Below are 15,407 nucleotides of genomic sequence, written 5' to 3'. Positions count from 1 at the left end.
AAGTGACTAAGAGACACGCGGATTCAACACCGTGAGGAGTTTGACAATGACGTGCTTGGAAAATAGAGGAGAAAGATTAACAATGAATGCATTTAATAAATTAAAAAGAAAAAGTAAAGTACAATACATTAAAGTCCATTGACTACAATGCTTTATAAGTGTCTTCGTTTTGTTGAGCACAAAAGAAGATATTTGGAAGAATGTAGGACAGCAAACACTTCTGGGGCACTTTTGACTACCCATCTCATTTGGTAGTCAACGGGGTCCAAGAACAGTTTGCTTACAAGCATTCTTCCAAATATCTTTCTCTGTGTTGATCAGAACAGAAATGTATACAGATGCGAAAATCTTGAGGGTTAATAAATGATGACAATCATGTATTACAGTTTTTTTTATTTTGGGGTGGCCTGTCCCTTTAATGAACATTCAATTCTGTATTTGCTACCTCAATTCAAATTCCGAAATGCAAACGATATTCTCAGTTCATTCGCCGCACAACCCTGAAAGATATGTGTCCGGTTATGATTTTGTCATTGAGTGTATGTTTTGTTGTGTCAGATTCAAAGTAACCTGGTTCCTTGATCTCTTTATTTCTTATAAGCTTCTGTCAGTTCTCTTTGGATCTCCATCATTCTAATGTTGCTTACGTATCTTCTTTCCTCCTGTTTTCTCATGATCTAATCAGATGTGACACACGCTCCCTCGCCAGACCTGTCCTTCCCACTGCCGTCTTCCTCACTCGCTCAATACTTGGCCTGCACCGTTAAAAAGCAGCTCTGTTTTGAATGGATGGAGAATTGTGTGCATGCATGGCCATTTCTAATCAGCTCCAGAGTTTTACCAAGCTGACTAAAGCAGATGGAGGTCATTACCGCACAGCAAATCTACTCAATTTACTCTACGTGCTGTTGCCACTTGAGTCACCGGCCACTGAAATCCTCTCTCTCTCTCTCTCTCTCTCTCTCTCTCTCACTCTCTCTCTCACACTGTAAGTTTGGTTATGTAAAATTTTACATGGTCGTCTTGCTTTTTCAAGGCCAAATGGGAATTTCTGGGTTGATTGACAAAGCTCCACTGTGTCTACCGTTCTGACTGCATTGATTGGTGCGGCATTCCATCGAGCCAATGAAAATAAAGCAGAGAAACCCAAAGATTATATGGACTCAGCCTGAATAGTCACTTGTTTATCAAGCGTAGTCTATAGATGAATTTAAACCCGCCCGACCGTTGCTTTTACTTTCCGTTCCTCTGTCGCTTTATGCTGTATGATTTTCTTGAGCAATTTCTCAGAACTAACAACAGTGAAGCACAGAATCACTCTGTTTGGTTTTGTTTATGTGTATATTTAAAGGGCCGTAATTGAGACTGGGATTGAAAACGAGTTGGATGTTGGGTCGGTGCAGTCGGGCTGAGATCATACCGAACTCAACCGTAAACTCATTTATGGCTGTCTGGCAGACTCTGACTTATATAATGTAATTGCTTGAACACGCTGCCTCATACTGCATTGCATCAATAGGTCAATGGAGAGAATGAGAACCGGATTTCTGGGTTAAAACAGCTTCATTATTTTTACAAATCATGCTTGTTTTTTGACATGTTTCATTTGTATCAGAAGTTTTAGTGTTTATTTATTTGTTTATTAGGTGGTGACAGTGTTTCATATGTTTAAAGTGACAGTGCTGTCATGATTTACTCATCCATCCAATTTCAAACCTGTATGACTTTATTTCTTCTGCAGAACACAAAAGAATTTTAAAGAATGTTGCTAACCGAACAACAGCAGTACCCATTCACTTCTATTACCAATCCAAGTCAATGTGTACCGCTGTTGTCCAGTTACCAACATATGTTTTCTCCAAATTCTCGGTGCAGCTTTTCAAAACAAAGTCGATGTTGAACCTTTACAGTGGCAGTCCAAGAAAACCTATTGACCCTAAATCTCCCTTAATGTGTGTGTCCACAGAAGCAGCGCTACACAGTTTGTTAAGAGCGCTCACCAGCGAGAAGTACAGTGACCCCATGCAGCACCTGGAAAGAGAGCAGGCCCTCGCCAAACAGTTTGCTGAGATACTGCACTTCACGCTGCGCTTCGATGAGCTCAAGGTGAGGACCTTCCCTCCAGATTATAAATCTGAATATACAGCAAATGCCTTTAGATAATAAGGTTAGGTATAACACAATATGTTTTTCCTCTAGGGAGCTGATATACTTCAACGGTCTGCATGTAAATCTCAGTTTTTTTGTGTTATTTGAGACACTTGTATGCTAATAGTACATTTACGCCTATTAAGACCTATGGGTCGAATTAATACAAATGCAAATAGGCTTACAGCCACATAGACTATTTAAAAGTATTTTCAGTTTTTCTGAATTTACAATTTATAGTGTTAAGGTAAAATTATCATTTTTTTTAGTTCTGTCAACTACTAACAATCTACCGAATTTCAAATAGAAATGTTGTTTTTATGGATTTGTATGCAGAAATGAAACCTGTTTCAGGCCTCAAATACTGCAAAGGAAACAAGTTCATATTTACCTTTGATCTATAGAACAGGAATTTTTGTACATGTGTTTAGGAAAAGTTCAAAGGTTATATTTTGATCAAATCTTATCATTCCGTCAGTCTTTCACATTGCTGTTGGATGACTTTGTGTCACTCCTGAGGCTTGATGTGGTTAAAATTCAACAGGCACTGGACTGGAATGGCCACAATACATCTAGAAATGTTGATTATATTAAAAACAAAAAATTACGCAGCTGTTAAATACAAATTCAAATCTGTCTCTGCAGCCGTGGGACGTTTTTTTCAGTCATCACACATGACTTAAAATACATTATGCATTACAAAATAAATCATTCAGATCTTAATTTTTCATTTCGTCAGCTTTTTTCCTTTTCTGGCAGTTGTTGGGCACATTTGCATATGAAATTCTTTATTTAAATGTTTATACAGTCATTTACATGCACATTATGTGGATGAAAGTGAGAAGGTTGCTGTTGGTGAAAGCTGCAGTAATTAAATAAGTCTTATAAGGAGAACATGGATAGGAAATTACCTGATGTTGTTCATGAAAGCTAAACCACTTAATCAACAATATCACTATTTTCCAAAAGTGTCCCTTAGACTAGATTTGCTGCTATAGACGGTGATTCCAAATGAATGACTAAGCAAAGATCTGGGGTGATAGTGAATTTGAATAATGCAGGCAGGACAGATTTCAGTCGTCTGTGACTACATATGATTCATTAGTTTAATGTTCTCTAGAGAAATGAAATGGCGTGCTCATCTTGTAAATCACCAACATTTTAATATGGAGTGCTTTTTATAAACGTTGCTGGAGATGGATGAGCCTGAGGAGGATGCAATGCCGTCACACGCTTCATCTTCTCACTAATGACATGCTAATTGTGATTAGAGACCAGCTAATGAGAAAATAATTACTGTGCCATCGTCCAAGTCCGATATCGCCGGCCCAGGTTTGTGCCCAACCTTTTTTAACATTTAAGATCACTAACAAATAGCTTTTTATCCATCACCCGCCATCATCCTTATCTTTAACACCCACTGTTTATTTGTATCAGAGTCATAATGCAAAACCAAGAGATTTATTCATCCTCATATCATTCCAAACCTCAATGAATTTCTTCTGCAGAACACAAAAGAAGATATTTTGAAGAATGCTGGTATCCAAACAACATTGGCACCATTGTCTTCCATTGTTCAAAACGGCTGAGACATTTCTCAAAACATCTTATTTTGTGTTCCACAGAAGAAAGAGTCACATATTTCGAACAATAATCACAAATGATTTCTTAAAAAGATAAGAAACAAATAAAAATGCATCATCACACTGTGCTATATTGTGTTCTTCTACGTTCTGTAGTTGTATATTTGACACACATGTCATAACCTCAGACACACAATCTTCAGTGGCTAGACACACGACCTCCTTATTTGTCCCAGGTTATGTGTCCAAAAATATAAAGTAATGTTTCGTCTAGTTGTTTGTTTTCTCAGCTGTCTCCAGGCTAACACTAGCTCTCCACTTTGCGCTACTGTAAACATTCGGCACGTTCGCATAAACCCTGTCGCCTAAGGAAAGAAACAGAGATGTCCCAATTAAGAGATGGCACTGCTAAATGCGGGTAGGTAGGGGGTGTAAGGTGGCATGCCAACCTCCATCTAGCCATGCCCTCATCTCAGCTTGGCCTAGTGACCTACTTCGGCGCTAATGCTGTAGAGCCGTACACGGCAGGGACACGACTGACTGTCTGGGCCGCCGAGGGTAAATAGACTCCACACCAGCTCTCAGACGCAATGTAGACACGCATGTCATTTTGAGGTGTCTTGTTGATTTTGTTTGCGGCCTGTTTTCACAAAGCATTAGTTTATAGGTTTTCATTTTCTGCATTGCAGTCGCTTTAATAAGCTTATGTCTGTCAGGGTCTCTGTCTCAAAGTCACTGAGCTGGTAATTTGGCATCATTAAAATTGACCTTTGCTCCTGGAAATCCTAAAGGGGTCATTTTTCACCCGACCTTAGATCTCGTCTTGTCACTATATATAAGCCTTTTCATCCATCTGTCATAAGAAGTGCTCTAAGATTGACTGGTGTAGGGTTCAGTTTTGAAGAATACCGCTTTTAGTAACAGAGATCACCCAGACTGTCTAAGGTCTGACAGATTGTTGTGGTTATTCAAAGAAACTGCTTGTTTTTAAGTACAGCTTTTGCTAATCCCATAAAGTCTTCTTCTTTGAGAGTCCACTGTGCATTTAATGCTTCTATCATGTCACTAAAACCAAGCTAAAAACATACTGCCCGGAGAGTTGATCCTTTTAAAACACAAGCATTATTTTTGACCAATGATGCTTGCTCAGACCTGCTCAAGTTTCAATGTTAGAATTGTTCATACTTGTGGTGTTTTCAACAATACAGGTAGGAACGTTACTGTAGATTGTTTTGTATTAATTCTCTAGATGTCGCTTGTGATTTTCACCTTTTGGACAATGAAATGTGCAAAAAGCAGGTCTTTAATATTAGAGTGTTTTCTTTGTTCTAGTTTTGTAGTTTACCAAAAAAGTTGCAAACCTGTATGAATTTCTTTCTTCAGTAAAACACAAATGTAGACATTTCAAAGTACGTTAGTGACTAAACAATGGTGACCCCCATTGATTTCCATTGTATGAACACAAAACCACTCAAGACATTTCTCAAAATATATATTTTTGTGTTCCACAGAATAGAGAGTCGTACATGAGAGTTAATGAATGATGACATTTTTTTTGGGTGGACTGTCTCTTTAAGGCACTACCCAGGACACCCTAGCAACCACATGGCAACATGACAGAAGACCACTCAGGTGGCAACCCCCTTGTATAATAGTGGCGACTTTTGCACAGACGGGTCATTTTCTTGATAATACGTAAAAAAAATGTCTATACATATACTGACTAAATTGTTTGTTCGTTCTTTTTTAGATGACAAATCCTGCCATTCAGAATGACTTCAGTTATTACAGGAGAACCCTGAGTCGCATGAGGATCAATAACGTTCCTGTAAGTTTTCTCAATCTCTCTATTCCTATGATTTCTTACGGTTGAATTTTCATTCTGTTCTCCTTTTCTTTTACTTTCCCCTGTTTATATTTACTCTTCTGTTGGCCACATTTCCCTCACCGCATAGCTCTTCTCATCTGCTTCCTTTCTTGCCCACCTGTTTTATCCTTTTAAAGCAAAGACCCTTTTAAAGGGGTTCTGTGAATTTTATTTAAGCTCGTTTCACTCAACCGGCACACTTCTCTTTCTCACACACACATACTAGAGCACGTATCCACATGCACACACCATCCCTCGGGGGACTACTGTGGACCCAAACAGAAAATAGTCTCCCACTGGGAGAGTGACTGAGTTTTCACTGTTACCCACTAAAGCGCATTGAGGTGCACCAATATAGTGTGGCACCTGATCTGTGGTCAGCTTCGTGCATGTTCTCCCGTGAGAAATCCTGCCCTCCTAGGACTAAATATCTGATCTAAGAGCGGGCCTTGCACATGCCCCTGAGGGACACCGTGCGGCCCAGATACCATGCTTAGTGAAGTGGTGCTGGTTTTCCCCTTATATTCTCTCAGACTGAACTCAGTAGCCCCACAGTAGCTCCCCTGGGCCCCGCTGCTGTATAACAGCTAAATAAATCACTCCGGCTGGCGCCTTTCACATCTGCCATCGGCCCGAGTATAGGCCATTGTTTAATGTATGAATTTATTTTTAGTCTTGGCACAGCAATATGTGCAGGTGTATGAAGTTTACGTTAAGATGAATAAAACAAATAAGTTGTTTTGATAGTTTTGTCAGTTTGAATAAAATTCTGCGAAATGGGGCTGCTGCTGTGCGTAGATGTAAACAGGCTTAATAGTGTTTAAATATTCAATAGAGTGTGTTTTGTGTATAGGGGCATTTTAATTCTTTTTCACTTTTCCCGTATTTGACCAATTAATCGTTCCTCTGCCCAGAATTAATCTCAATCAAATAAACTAGCAGCATCCTTATTGACGCCTCAGAGACCTAATGCCATAGAAGTTTGCTTATGTTTTGGTTTCTGTGGCAAGCCCCAAATTTGTCTGACACATATTCCCTACCCATCTGACCAGAAAGGCTGAGAAACATCCATTTAAATTTTTTAATATGCAGTGCATTAATGTTTCATCAGAGTTTAGACTTCTTTTTACCTGAGAAATTAGTTTGTAGAGAAAAGGCCTCTCAAAAGCATACCCGCCATCACCTAACCACACTTTTGACTTTTCAACGTCTTTTCCACTTAATTTTTTTTATTCATCTCTCCGTGTAGGCAGAGGGAGAAAATGAGGTTAACAACGAATTAGCCAATCGGATATCTCTATTTTACGCTGATGCCACGCCCATGCTGAAGACATTAAGTGATGGAACGACAAAGTTTGTATCTGAGGTAAACAAAAATAGTTTATTATTTCTAAACGAATCTCTACAGTTAGACGACAGGTAATCTAACATCTTTCTTTGCACACAGAATAAGAATTTGCCCATTGCAAACACCACAGATGTATTAAGCACTATGGCAAGTGTGTGCAAAGTTATGCTGGAAACCCCGTGAGTCTGCCTTTTTTCTTATTGAAGACACAGATTTTGTTCTTTTTTTTATTATTAATGTTAGCAATATAATTAAGTATCATTATAATTAAGTACTGTATTTAATCTTTATCACATAATATTAACTGATTTTATCATTTGAATTCAGCGAGTATCGAAGTCGTTTCAGCAGCGAGGAGACCGTGTCCTTCTGTCTGCGTGTCATGGTCGGGGTCATCATCCTCTACGACTACGTCCATCCAGTTGGTGCTTTCGCCAAATCCTCCAAAATAGACGTGAGTGAAACCATCCGCTCTCCTCGCAGTCTTCTCACTTCCACCGGTCACATACTTATTATCGCAGTGCTCAGAAAACACACAGTGGTCTCACAGTGCGTTGACTCATGAGGTTAAGTACTCACTATAGTAACCACGGCTGCTTTTTCCCCGAACAGATGAAAGGCTGCATTAAAGTGCTTAGAGATCAGCCGCCAAACAGCGTGGAAGGTCTTCTGAATGCTCTCAGGTACTGTATTAAACAAGGCGAAAACATTTTTTTAAGTGTTGAATCGAAAAATGTCAGCTTAAACTGGCTTTATTCTTTTTGATTAAAGCTATTTACCAAATGTATTTATAAACCATTTCCAATATTGTCAAGGTAGTCAGATTAAAGGTAGTGAAATTGCATGTGTTGATTCTTTTAGTTTGTGCAAACCCCCTACCATGTTCCCTAATAAAGTTATCCATCACCTGAAGAGTTTAATTTACATGCCAAAGCCAATATTTCCTCTCATTTAGCAAGTGTTAATGTTCAATCCTGTTTATGCTTCATTCCTAAAAAGTGCCCCATTATACCGCTGCTAAACAGTGAGCCACAGGAGATCGGAGTTGGCAACAAACACTTGTTTGGCAACAGCTTGACTTGCGACACAATACAGCAGGCCAAATAATTAACATTTGATGGTTTGTTTGTGCAGGTACACAACAAAACATCTTAATGATGAATCGACCACTAAGACAATAAAAAGCATGCTGCAGTAGCAACAAACTCTGGGACACGTACCACTGGCCTCAAGTTAATGCTCAGGAGATGCACACACACACACTCTTTCTCTCCTGGACTCGAGCGATGCACAGAATGTTTTTATATTAAAATCAGACAAAAGATTCTCTACTCTTTTTTTGTTTTTACAATGGAAATGCTACTGGCTTGATGTGTGGTTTTCTGTGCCAAAATGTTCTTTGCTGAAATCCTTGTTTTTTAACATTTCTGAAATTCAGCCATGCTACTGATGGCAGCTATGAAAGCATTGTTAGGTTATATTTGTGGTTATTGTATTAATTTAGACCATGTCCCGATAAAGGGAGGGTGAGTGTTTTGACTTGAATATAAATATATATCTAAATATTGTCTGTATGATCTGGATAAGAACAGTATATAAAAAAAAGAGAAATATATATTATTTTTGTTTGAATTAATATTTAATGTTACATTCACTGCATGGCAAAATGATTCTTCTATTTAAAAGAAAACTCAAAGAAATGAATGTTGTCAGTGCTGTATAAGAGATAACATGTTTATGTTTTAAAGCCGAAATGGTACTTGGAGATTACAAATCGAGATTAAGTGATAGATGGTTTCAAATTTTATATTTTTTCTAGGTTTTGATTTGTGCGTTTGTTTTGTTTTCCTTGATAGGTGTTACAATTCTGTTTAGCTTTCAAAAACTGTGATAGATTGAAATTTGTTGAGTGTCATACAGTATGTGATGACGACGTGATTTTAAGAGGAAATAAAATGCTTTCAGTTTTTAAAATCCTTTGCTGCGTTTTTAATTCGGTGTTACAGATGGTTTTAACGTGCAATCTAGGATGAATCAAACTCCTAGAGAGGGCAGGGTGTGGTCACGGGCAGCAATTCTGCAGTAAATAAGGACGCGAATCAAGGTCAGAAGAGGAGGAGAGAGAGAAGCAGCTTTGGGTGAGGCACTGCAGGTCTGTCTGCATTCTGCTGCCATTGGAGCTCTTGGGGTTGTGGAGAAGGAGGAAGAGAGAGAGAGAGAGAGAGAGAGTTTTAGGGTGTGTCCTGTATCCATGCAGCTCTGCTGGATTTAGGACCTGTAGTGCAGATGAGGAGAGTGTTTAGGGAAGCAGGTCATGTAATGGGAGGGTCAGTGATCGGCAGCACTAAAATGTGCTAAAGAAAAGCATCTAAATTTGGTATTAGTCATTCATATATTATGATGTTTGATTAATTCACTGATGGGTTGATAACTGTGGAATTCCCATCAATGGTGCATTTTAAATTATTGTTGAATTGGCATTTCAACATGATCTTGGTGTATAATGGACACCTTTTGTCTGAAATCAAAACCTAATATAAACAAGTTTTACTTTTTATAAATATATAAAATGAATGCAGTGTGTTATGGTCGTTGGTCTGTTATATAATAGCTGTAATGTTCGACTTTGACTAAATCGCTAAAAAGTTGTGAGGTACTACTTTTGTTCTTTCATTTTTGAAATGTTGCTTTGGAATGATGTGTTTTGGTCAAAACCGCTAACAAAATTGGTTTCTATTAAAAGTGTTTATTTGTTGGCAATTAGGAGAGATTAAAATGAATTAAACACAAACTAAGTGCGAGTGTGAGATCAGTGCTGCATTATTTAACTTAATGAATAAACGTGTTCAGCGCATTATTTAGATCAGATTATCACATTCCTTTCAGATTCATTATTCACTTGAATAGCTTTGTTAGGATTGAGAGAGAAAACATTGTTGCTGTTTATACGTCCAAAATAGCACTGGAAATTCAAATAATATTTCTTTTGACATTTCCTGTGGCTCAGCGGTAAGAGCAAGGTTGTGGGTTCGATCCCAGGGATTGCAAAAACCCAAGTATAAATGTATAGGATAATGCAATGTAAGTCGCTTTGGATAAAAGCGTTTGCTAAATGTAAATATTTGTGAAGAGACGTGTCCATATCTTCAGCAGATATACGAACCATTTTTTAGTTACTGTATATCAACGTGATCTCAGGTACGTTTTTTCTACTTTCTTAAATTTAGTAATGACATAAAAGAAATAACACATATTAAATATAGAATATAATTTACCTCTTTTTGAATTCATTGATTCAGTTTTTTGTCACACATCGTTGTGGTGTCACTTGGTCAGTGGGAGGGAAGGAGAAACTGTTACTATACGTTTCCTGAGAATTCACAAACCAGCACACTCTATCTCATGACACAAGAAAATGGTAAACCACAAGACTGTTACTTGCCAACTCTCACAACTTTTGCATTTATTAAAAGACATTGTAAAGAGGAAGGTCTTGTTGCTCAAGTCGCACATTTATTTGGCACGAATTCATTTGACATAGACATTTTTATTAATCTTAGCCTTTAAAAGCTGATTGACACCACATTGTCCACCATATTGATTTGTGTCCACATGGATTGTAGATGTCATATACTTCATTTAAAACATCTAGGTGTTGCTTGTAGCTGCAACACATGTGCGCTCCTGACACTAAGATTGTTCTGGAACAATTGACAAATGATAACATCATGCTTGTAACAAAAATGTCATTTGTTGACATCACGGAAATGGTGGATGTTAGAGACCTTGCGCAACTCCACCTTCCGTTTGAAGATGCCCCACCGATGCTCAATAGGGTTTTGGTCTTCACCTTTACCCTCTGCGTTTTTAGCAAGGCAGTGGTCGTCTTGGAGGTGTGTTTGGGGTCGTTATCACGTTGGGATACTGCCCTGCGGCACAGTCTCTGAAGGGAGGGGATCATGCTCTGCTTCAGTATGTCACAGTACATGTTGGCATTCATTCTTCCCTCAATGAACTGTAGCTCCCCAGTGCCGGCAGTACTCCTCACCTAGTTGCAGACACATGCTTGAAACCATCTGAACCAAATAAGTTTATCTTGGTCTCATCAGACCACATGACATGGCTCCGGGAATCCATGTCCTTAGTGTGCTTGTCTTCAGCAAACTGTTTGTGGGCTTTCTTGTGCATCATCTTCAGAAGAGGCTTCCTTCTGTGACGACAGCCATGCAGACCAATTTGATGCAGTGTGCAGCGTATGGTCTGAGCACTGACAGGCTGACCCCCCACCCCTTCAACCTCTGCAGGAACGCTGGCAGCACTCATACGTCTATTACCATGGCGAGGCCTGTTCTGACCTGTCCTGTTAAACCGCTGTATGGTCTTGGCCACCGTGCTGCAGCTCAGTTTCATTGTCCTTGCAATCTTCTTATAGACTAGACCATCTTAATGTTGAGCAACAATTCATTTATTCAGATCCTCAGAGAGTTCTTTGCCATGAGGTGCCATGTTGAACTTCCAATGATCAGTATGAGAGAGTGAGAGCGACAACACCAAATTTAGCATTTACACCTTGTAACAATGAAGAATCACATGACACCAGGGAGGGAAAATGGCTACTTGGGCCCAATTTGGACATTTTCACTTAGGGAAGTACTTTCTTTTGTTGTCCGAGGTTTAGACATAATTGGCTGTGTGTTGAGTTATTTTGAGGGGACAGCAAATGTACACTGTTTTACAAGCTGTGCACTCACTACTTTACATTGCAGAAAAGTGTAATTCACATGAAAAAGCCATAAGAAATTATTCACAAAAATGTGAGGGGTCACGTCTATGAGATACTGTATGTTGTTATGAATATTGATATATATGTGTGGTATTAAACTCCATCCGTCAAATTGACTTGCAGTACCCCGGATGAACATTATGTGCGGTCCTTAGCTTGGAATGTCACGATTGGCCAATAAAGATCAAGTATCCAGTGCGTCGTGTAATAATAGTGGGTAATGCAATGGCAACATTTTCGATGCTATAAAATACTATCTTTTATCCTACAATATCCTTTAAGGGATTTTTGGTTTCATGTTACTACAACCAATGTGAGTGCAGAAAGTGAATCTGTTTGATGGCGGTCGGTGTGAACACATCTTCAAAATGCAGGTGCCAATGAAGGCACTCCACAACAAGACGTCTCACTAGACCATGTGACAGAGCTCCTGTCTGTGTGTCACCTCAGTCGGATATTCAAGCATGTTTAAGTCAACCAGTGACGTGACTAAGACTTGACAAGGTCTCTGTTGTAGTAGACAGCGAATGCCATAGAGGATGTGGTTGAATGTGGGGCCTCTCTCAAAGTGTCGGCCCTGTCAGCACACAATTTACACCTCAACAACTGCAGGCTCTCTTTCGCTCTCTGTATCTAGATTCCAGATTCCTAAAGGGATGGTACACCCGGAAATAAAAATTCATTCAATTCATTTATTCTCCCACAAAACTTGTAGGCCTATATGATTTTTGTGCTTTTCTGAATGATAAATCACAGGAATAGGGCGATGCACATGAGAGGCATTAGACGATTTGCTTTGTAGACTTTGATGCGGTGGAGAACGTTGGAGCTGTTCACGCAAAAGAGCCTGTACGTCAAACATTCAGTCACACCTCTACACAGCACCACTTATTTTCAAACTGCTGAATCCCACCTCAACGGACGACACAATGAACTAATAGAAAACTGTATGAGACTGTGGATTACTACATTTCACAGGAACTCAAACAACCCACATAACCAATAAAGAGGTTAAACGGCCCCTCGTTTCAGTGAAATTCATTTCGGGAGAATTCTGCTTTTGAGCAGAGACAGAAAGAGAGATAGTTTAGGGGTTTGACTGTGAGAGGGAACCTTGACGCTCAACCACAATGTCCTTACACATTGCAACCCCACCTCTCCAGGGTGTACTCTTCTTAGAATGACAACGGCTATCTCCTGAAACCCCCTCAGCCCTCCCACACTTGGCGTCCCACTTCCTCTCATACGTTTTCTTAATCGGTGAAAGTAACCCGCAACAGTTAATCAATTATGTCACATCATCTAACGGCTTTGTACAGTACCAGTAAGGAATGAAATAACTGTGGTTTGCATACAGCAGATAACGGGGGATGTTTTGACCATGTATTTCAGATACACTGTAGGAACGTTCGTCCAAGGTTTGTGTTGCTTTGAGCGATGCGGTGTGATTTTATCTATATTCGATCGTATATTAAACAAAACCAGAAAAATTAATCTTCGTGTTGTTTAGTACCTGTAGGACTGTCATTTGTGAAGCACAAAAGAGATTTTTGGAGATATTTATCGAATACTGTCGTTTGTTAACCAGCATTCTTGAAAGATCTTCTTTTGTGTTCTGCTGACGAAAAAACGTCATAAAGTTAAGAACGACATCGTGCATGTGGGCAAACATCTGATATAAAGCCTCTAATAACATTCCTTTTGTCTTGACGAAATCACAATGTTAAACTCTTTTACTCTTTATTTTTTTACTCATTATTTTACATTCTCCGCTAAAGGTCAGTGGCTAGATATGAATAACCCAAGCTCCAATGTAATTGAGACATTCATAAACCAAGCGATACGTTTAATGGCAATAGATAGTCAATCTCAAACTTGACATCTTATATTAGTGTCTGCCTGTGCGGCAGATAACTTCTCCTCTTTCTTCGGGAAACGAACGATCAAACCGAGGTCTTTCCCATCGTCCATCATGCTCAAATATGAGTTTTCCTCAAAGACTTCAAAGAGCATTTCCGTTCTGAGATCATCCTTGGATGAGTGATCTTAGCAAACCAGGCCCGACTCGAGCAGTCTCAGTTCAACCCTGCTTGACCTTGCATTGCTTTCTTCACACCAGGTGTTGACACGCATGCAAACGCCCCAAATGCTCACCAACAGGGGTGTGTGTTCTTGCGTGCCACGATGATTTAGATGAGACAGGAAAGCTAAACCGTCTTCCTCCCTTTCGTGGGTCAGGGATGTCTCTCATCCTTGACCCAGAGAAGGTCTATCATCTTTACATTTGCTTCCACTCCCATCCAGTTTACGCTTCGTTCCCGGCCTGTAATCTTACCTTGATGAGGCCCACTTTTGTCGGGAGGGAAAAATATGGGAGCTTTGACGTGGGCACTTATCACACCCACGATACATAAAGTCATAGATGAGTTGGTAAGGGACTCTGCGTCTCTACTGCAGTAATGTAAGAGGTAAAGTTAAAGGGATAGTGAACCCAAATAACCCAAATATGAATATTTGTTTCTTGTACTCACATTTTACAAATGTGCCATGATGTAAGGATTTTCTGTGATTAAGGACTTTAATTTTGAAAATGTTTGCTACCTCACTTTTTGACAAAATCTAATGCTTCCGTTATTTGTAAGTTGCTTTGGATAAAATGTCATTGTAAGCTATTTGTTTTGGCTTTAAATATCACATATGCTTCATGTTGCTATATAATATTGCTTTTGAATACTTTTCAGATGCAAAAATTTTAAGAGCGTGAAAACTTCAGTCCCCGTTCATTGTAATGGTGCATGGAGAAGCGCAACAGTCTCCAGAGTTTCCCTTCCTTTTGGTCCCACATAAGAAATATCTTCATGGATTGAAAGAGCCTGATCTCATGTGAATTCGTGCCTATTTTACAAGATGGCCAATTTGTAAGTTGAGAATCATACAAAAACGTTTTAGCCCTAAACCTAACATTACTGACGTGAAAGCAAATTTTCGAAAATATACAAATGACTTTGTACGAATGTAAATTAGCCACCTCGTCAAATAGTTACGAATTGCTGTAAGATTATGAATTTTTTTATTTTTTGGGTGAGCTACCCCTTTAAGAACACAATTTTTTTATAAGCTAGTACATGCTAACTTTACTGCTAACAACAATAAAGCATCAATTTCTTGTTCATTGAAGTTTTTTAGTGCAAACAGTTTCATCTGAGTATTTCTTCACACTGCCGTTCAGAAGAGGCCAGCGGCAGTTACTCGTCTGTCAGTGGCCTATTAATCTATGGGAGACCCCTGATGACTGTGCAAACCATGTCCTGTGGTACCGGGGCGGCCATCTTGGATCTAAGTCACATCCGATTTCATGAATGGGCCAGTGTAAGCAATGAAGGATGTGTGAAATCAGAGAAAAGCCGGCTCTCTAGCCTGAGAGGGTCTGGGTTGTGGATGAATCTTCCTGTTTGGTGGTCGTCTGACTTCTTGCTCTGTGTCCTGTAAGTTAACAGTTTCTGTCAGAAAAGAGGATGTTAGACCGCAGGGGGAAGTGTGAAAAGGAACTGTATCATTCAAAAAAAGCGAGGGAAGCCGATTAAAAAAGTGAAGCGCAAGCATCGTTTAATCGTTTTGCATTATTAAACACAAAGAATTGTGAAATTCAACCCTATATGATAGCACACTTCCACATTA

At 39.3% G+C, this 15,407-nt stretch overlaps 1 protein-coding gene across 4 annotated transcripts in view; it reads left to right on the top strand.

Annotated features, from left to right (window-relative positions):
* fam49bb (family with sequence similarity 49 member Bb) overlaps positions 1-8,923 on the top strand; it is a 45,706-nt gene extending 36,783 nt beyond the window's left edge. For all 4 annotated transcript variants that reach the window (XM_056737900.1, XM_056737902.1, XM_056737899.1 and 1 more), the window contains 7 exons: positions 1,967-2,106; positions 5,482-5,559; positions 6,848-6,964; positions 7,046-7,125; positions 7,274-7,400; positions 7,559-7,629; positions 8,081-8,923. In XM_056737900.1, coding sequence (XP_056593878.1) covers positions 1,967-2,106; positions 5,482-5,559; positions 6,848-6,964; positions 7,046-7,125; positions 7,274-7,400; positions 7,559-7,629; positions 8,081-8,144 — 677 coding nt within the window. In that variant the 3' untranslated portion in view covers positions 8,145-8,923. The remainder of the gene's footprint in view (positions 1-1,966; positions 2,107-5,481; positions 5,560-6,847; positions 6,965-7,045; positions 7,126-7,273; positions 7,401-7,558; positions 7,630-8,080) is intronic.
* The last annotated feature ends 6,484 nt before the right edge of the window (positions 8,924-15,407 follow it).

Source organism: Triplophysa dalaica, chromosome 23 (genome assembly GCF_015846415.1).
Source record: "Triplophysa dalaica isolate WHDGS20190420 chromosome 23, ASM1584641v1, whole genome shotgun sequence".
NCBI lineage: Eukaryota > Metazoa > Chordata > Actinopteri > Cypriniformes > Nemacheilidae > Triplophysa > Triplophysa dalaica.
This window is presented reverse-complemented; position numbering and strand designations above follow the sequence as displayed.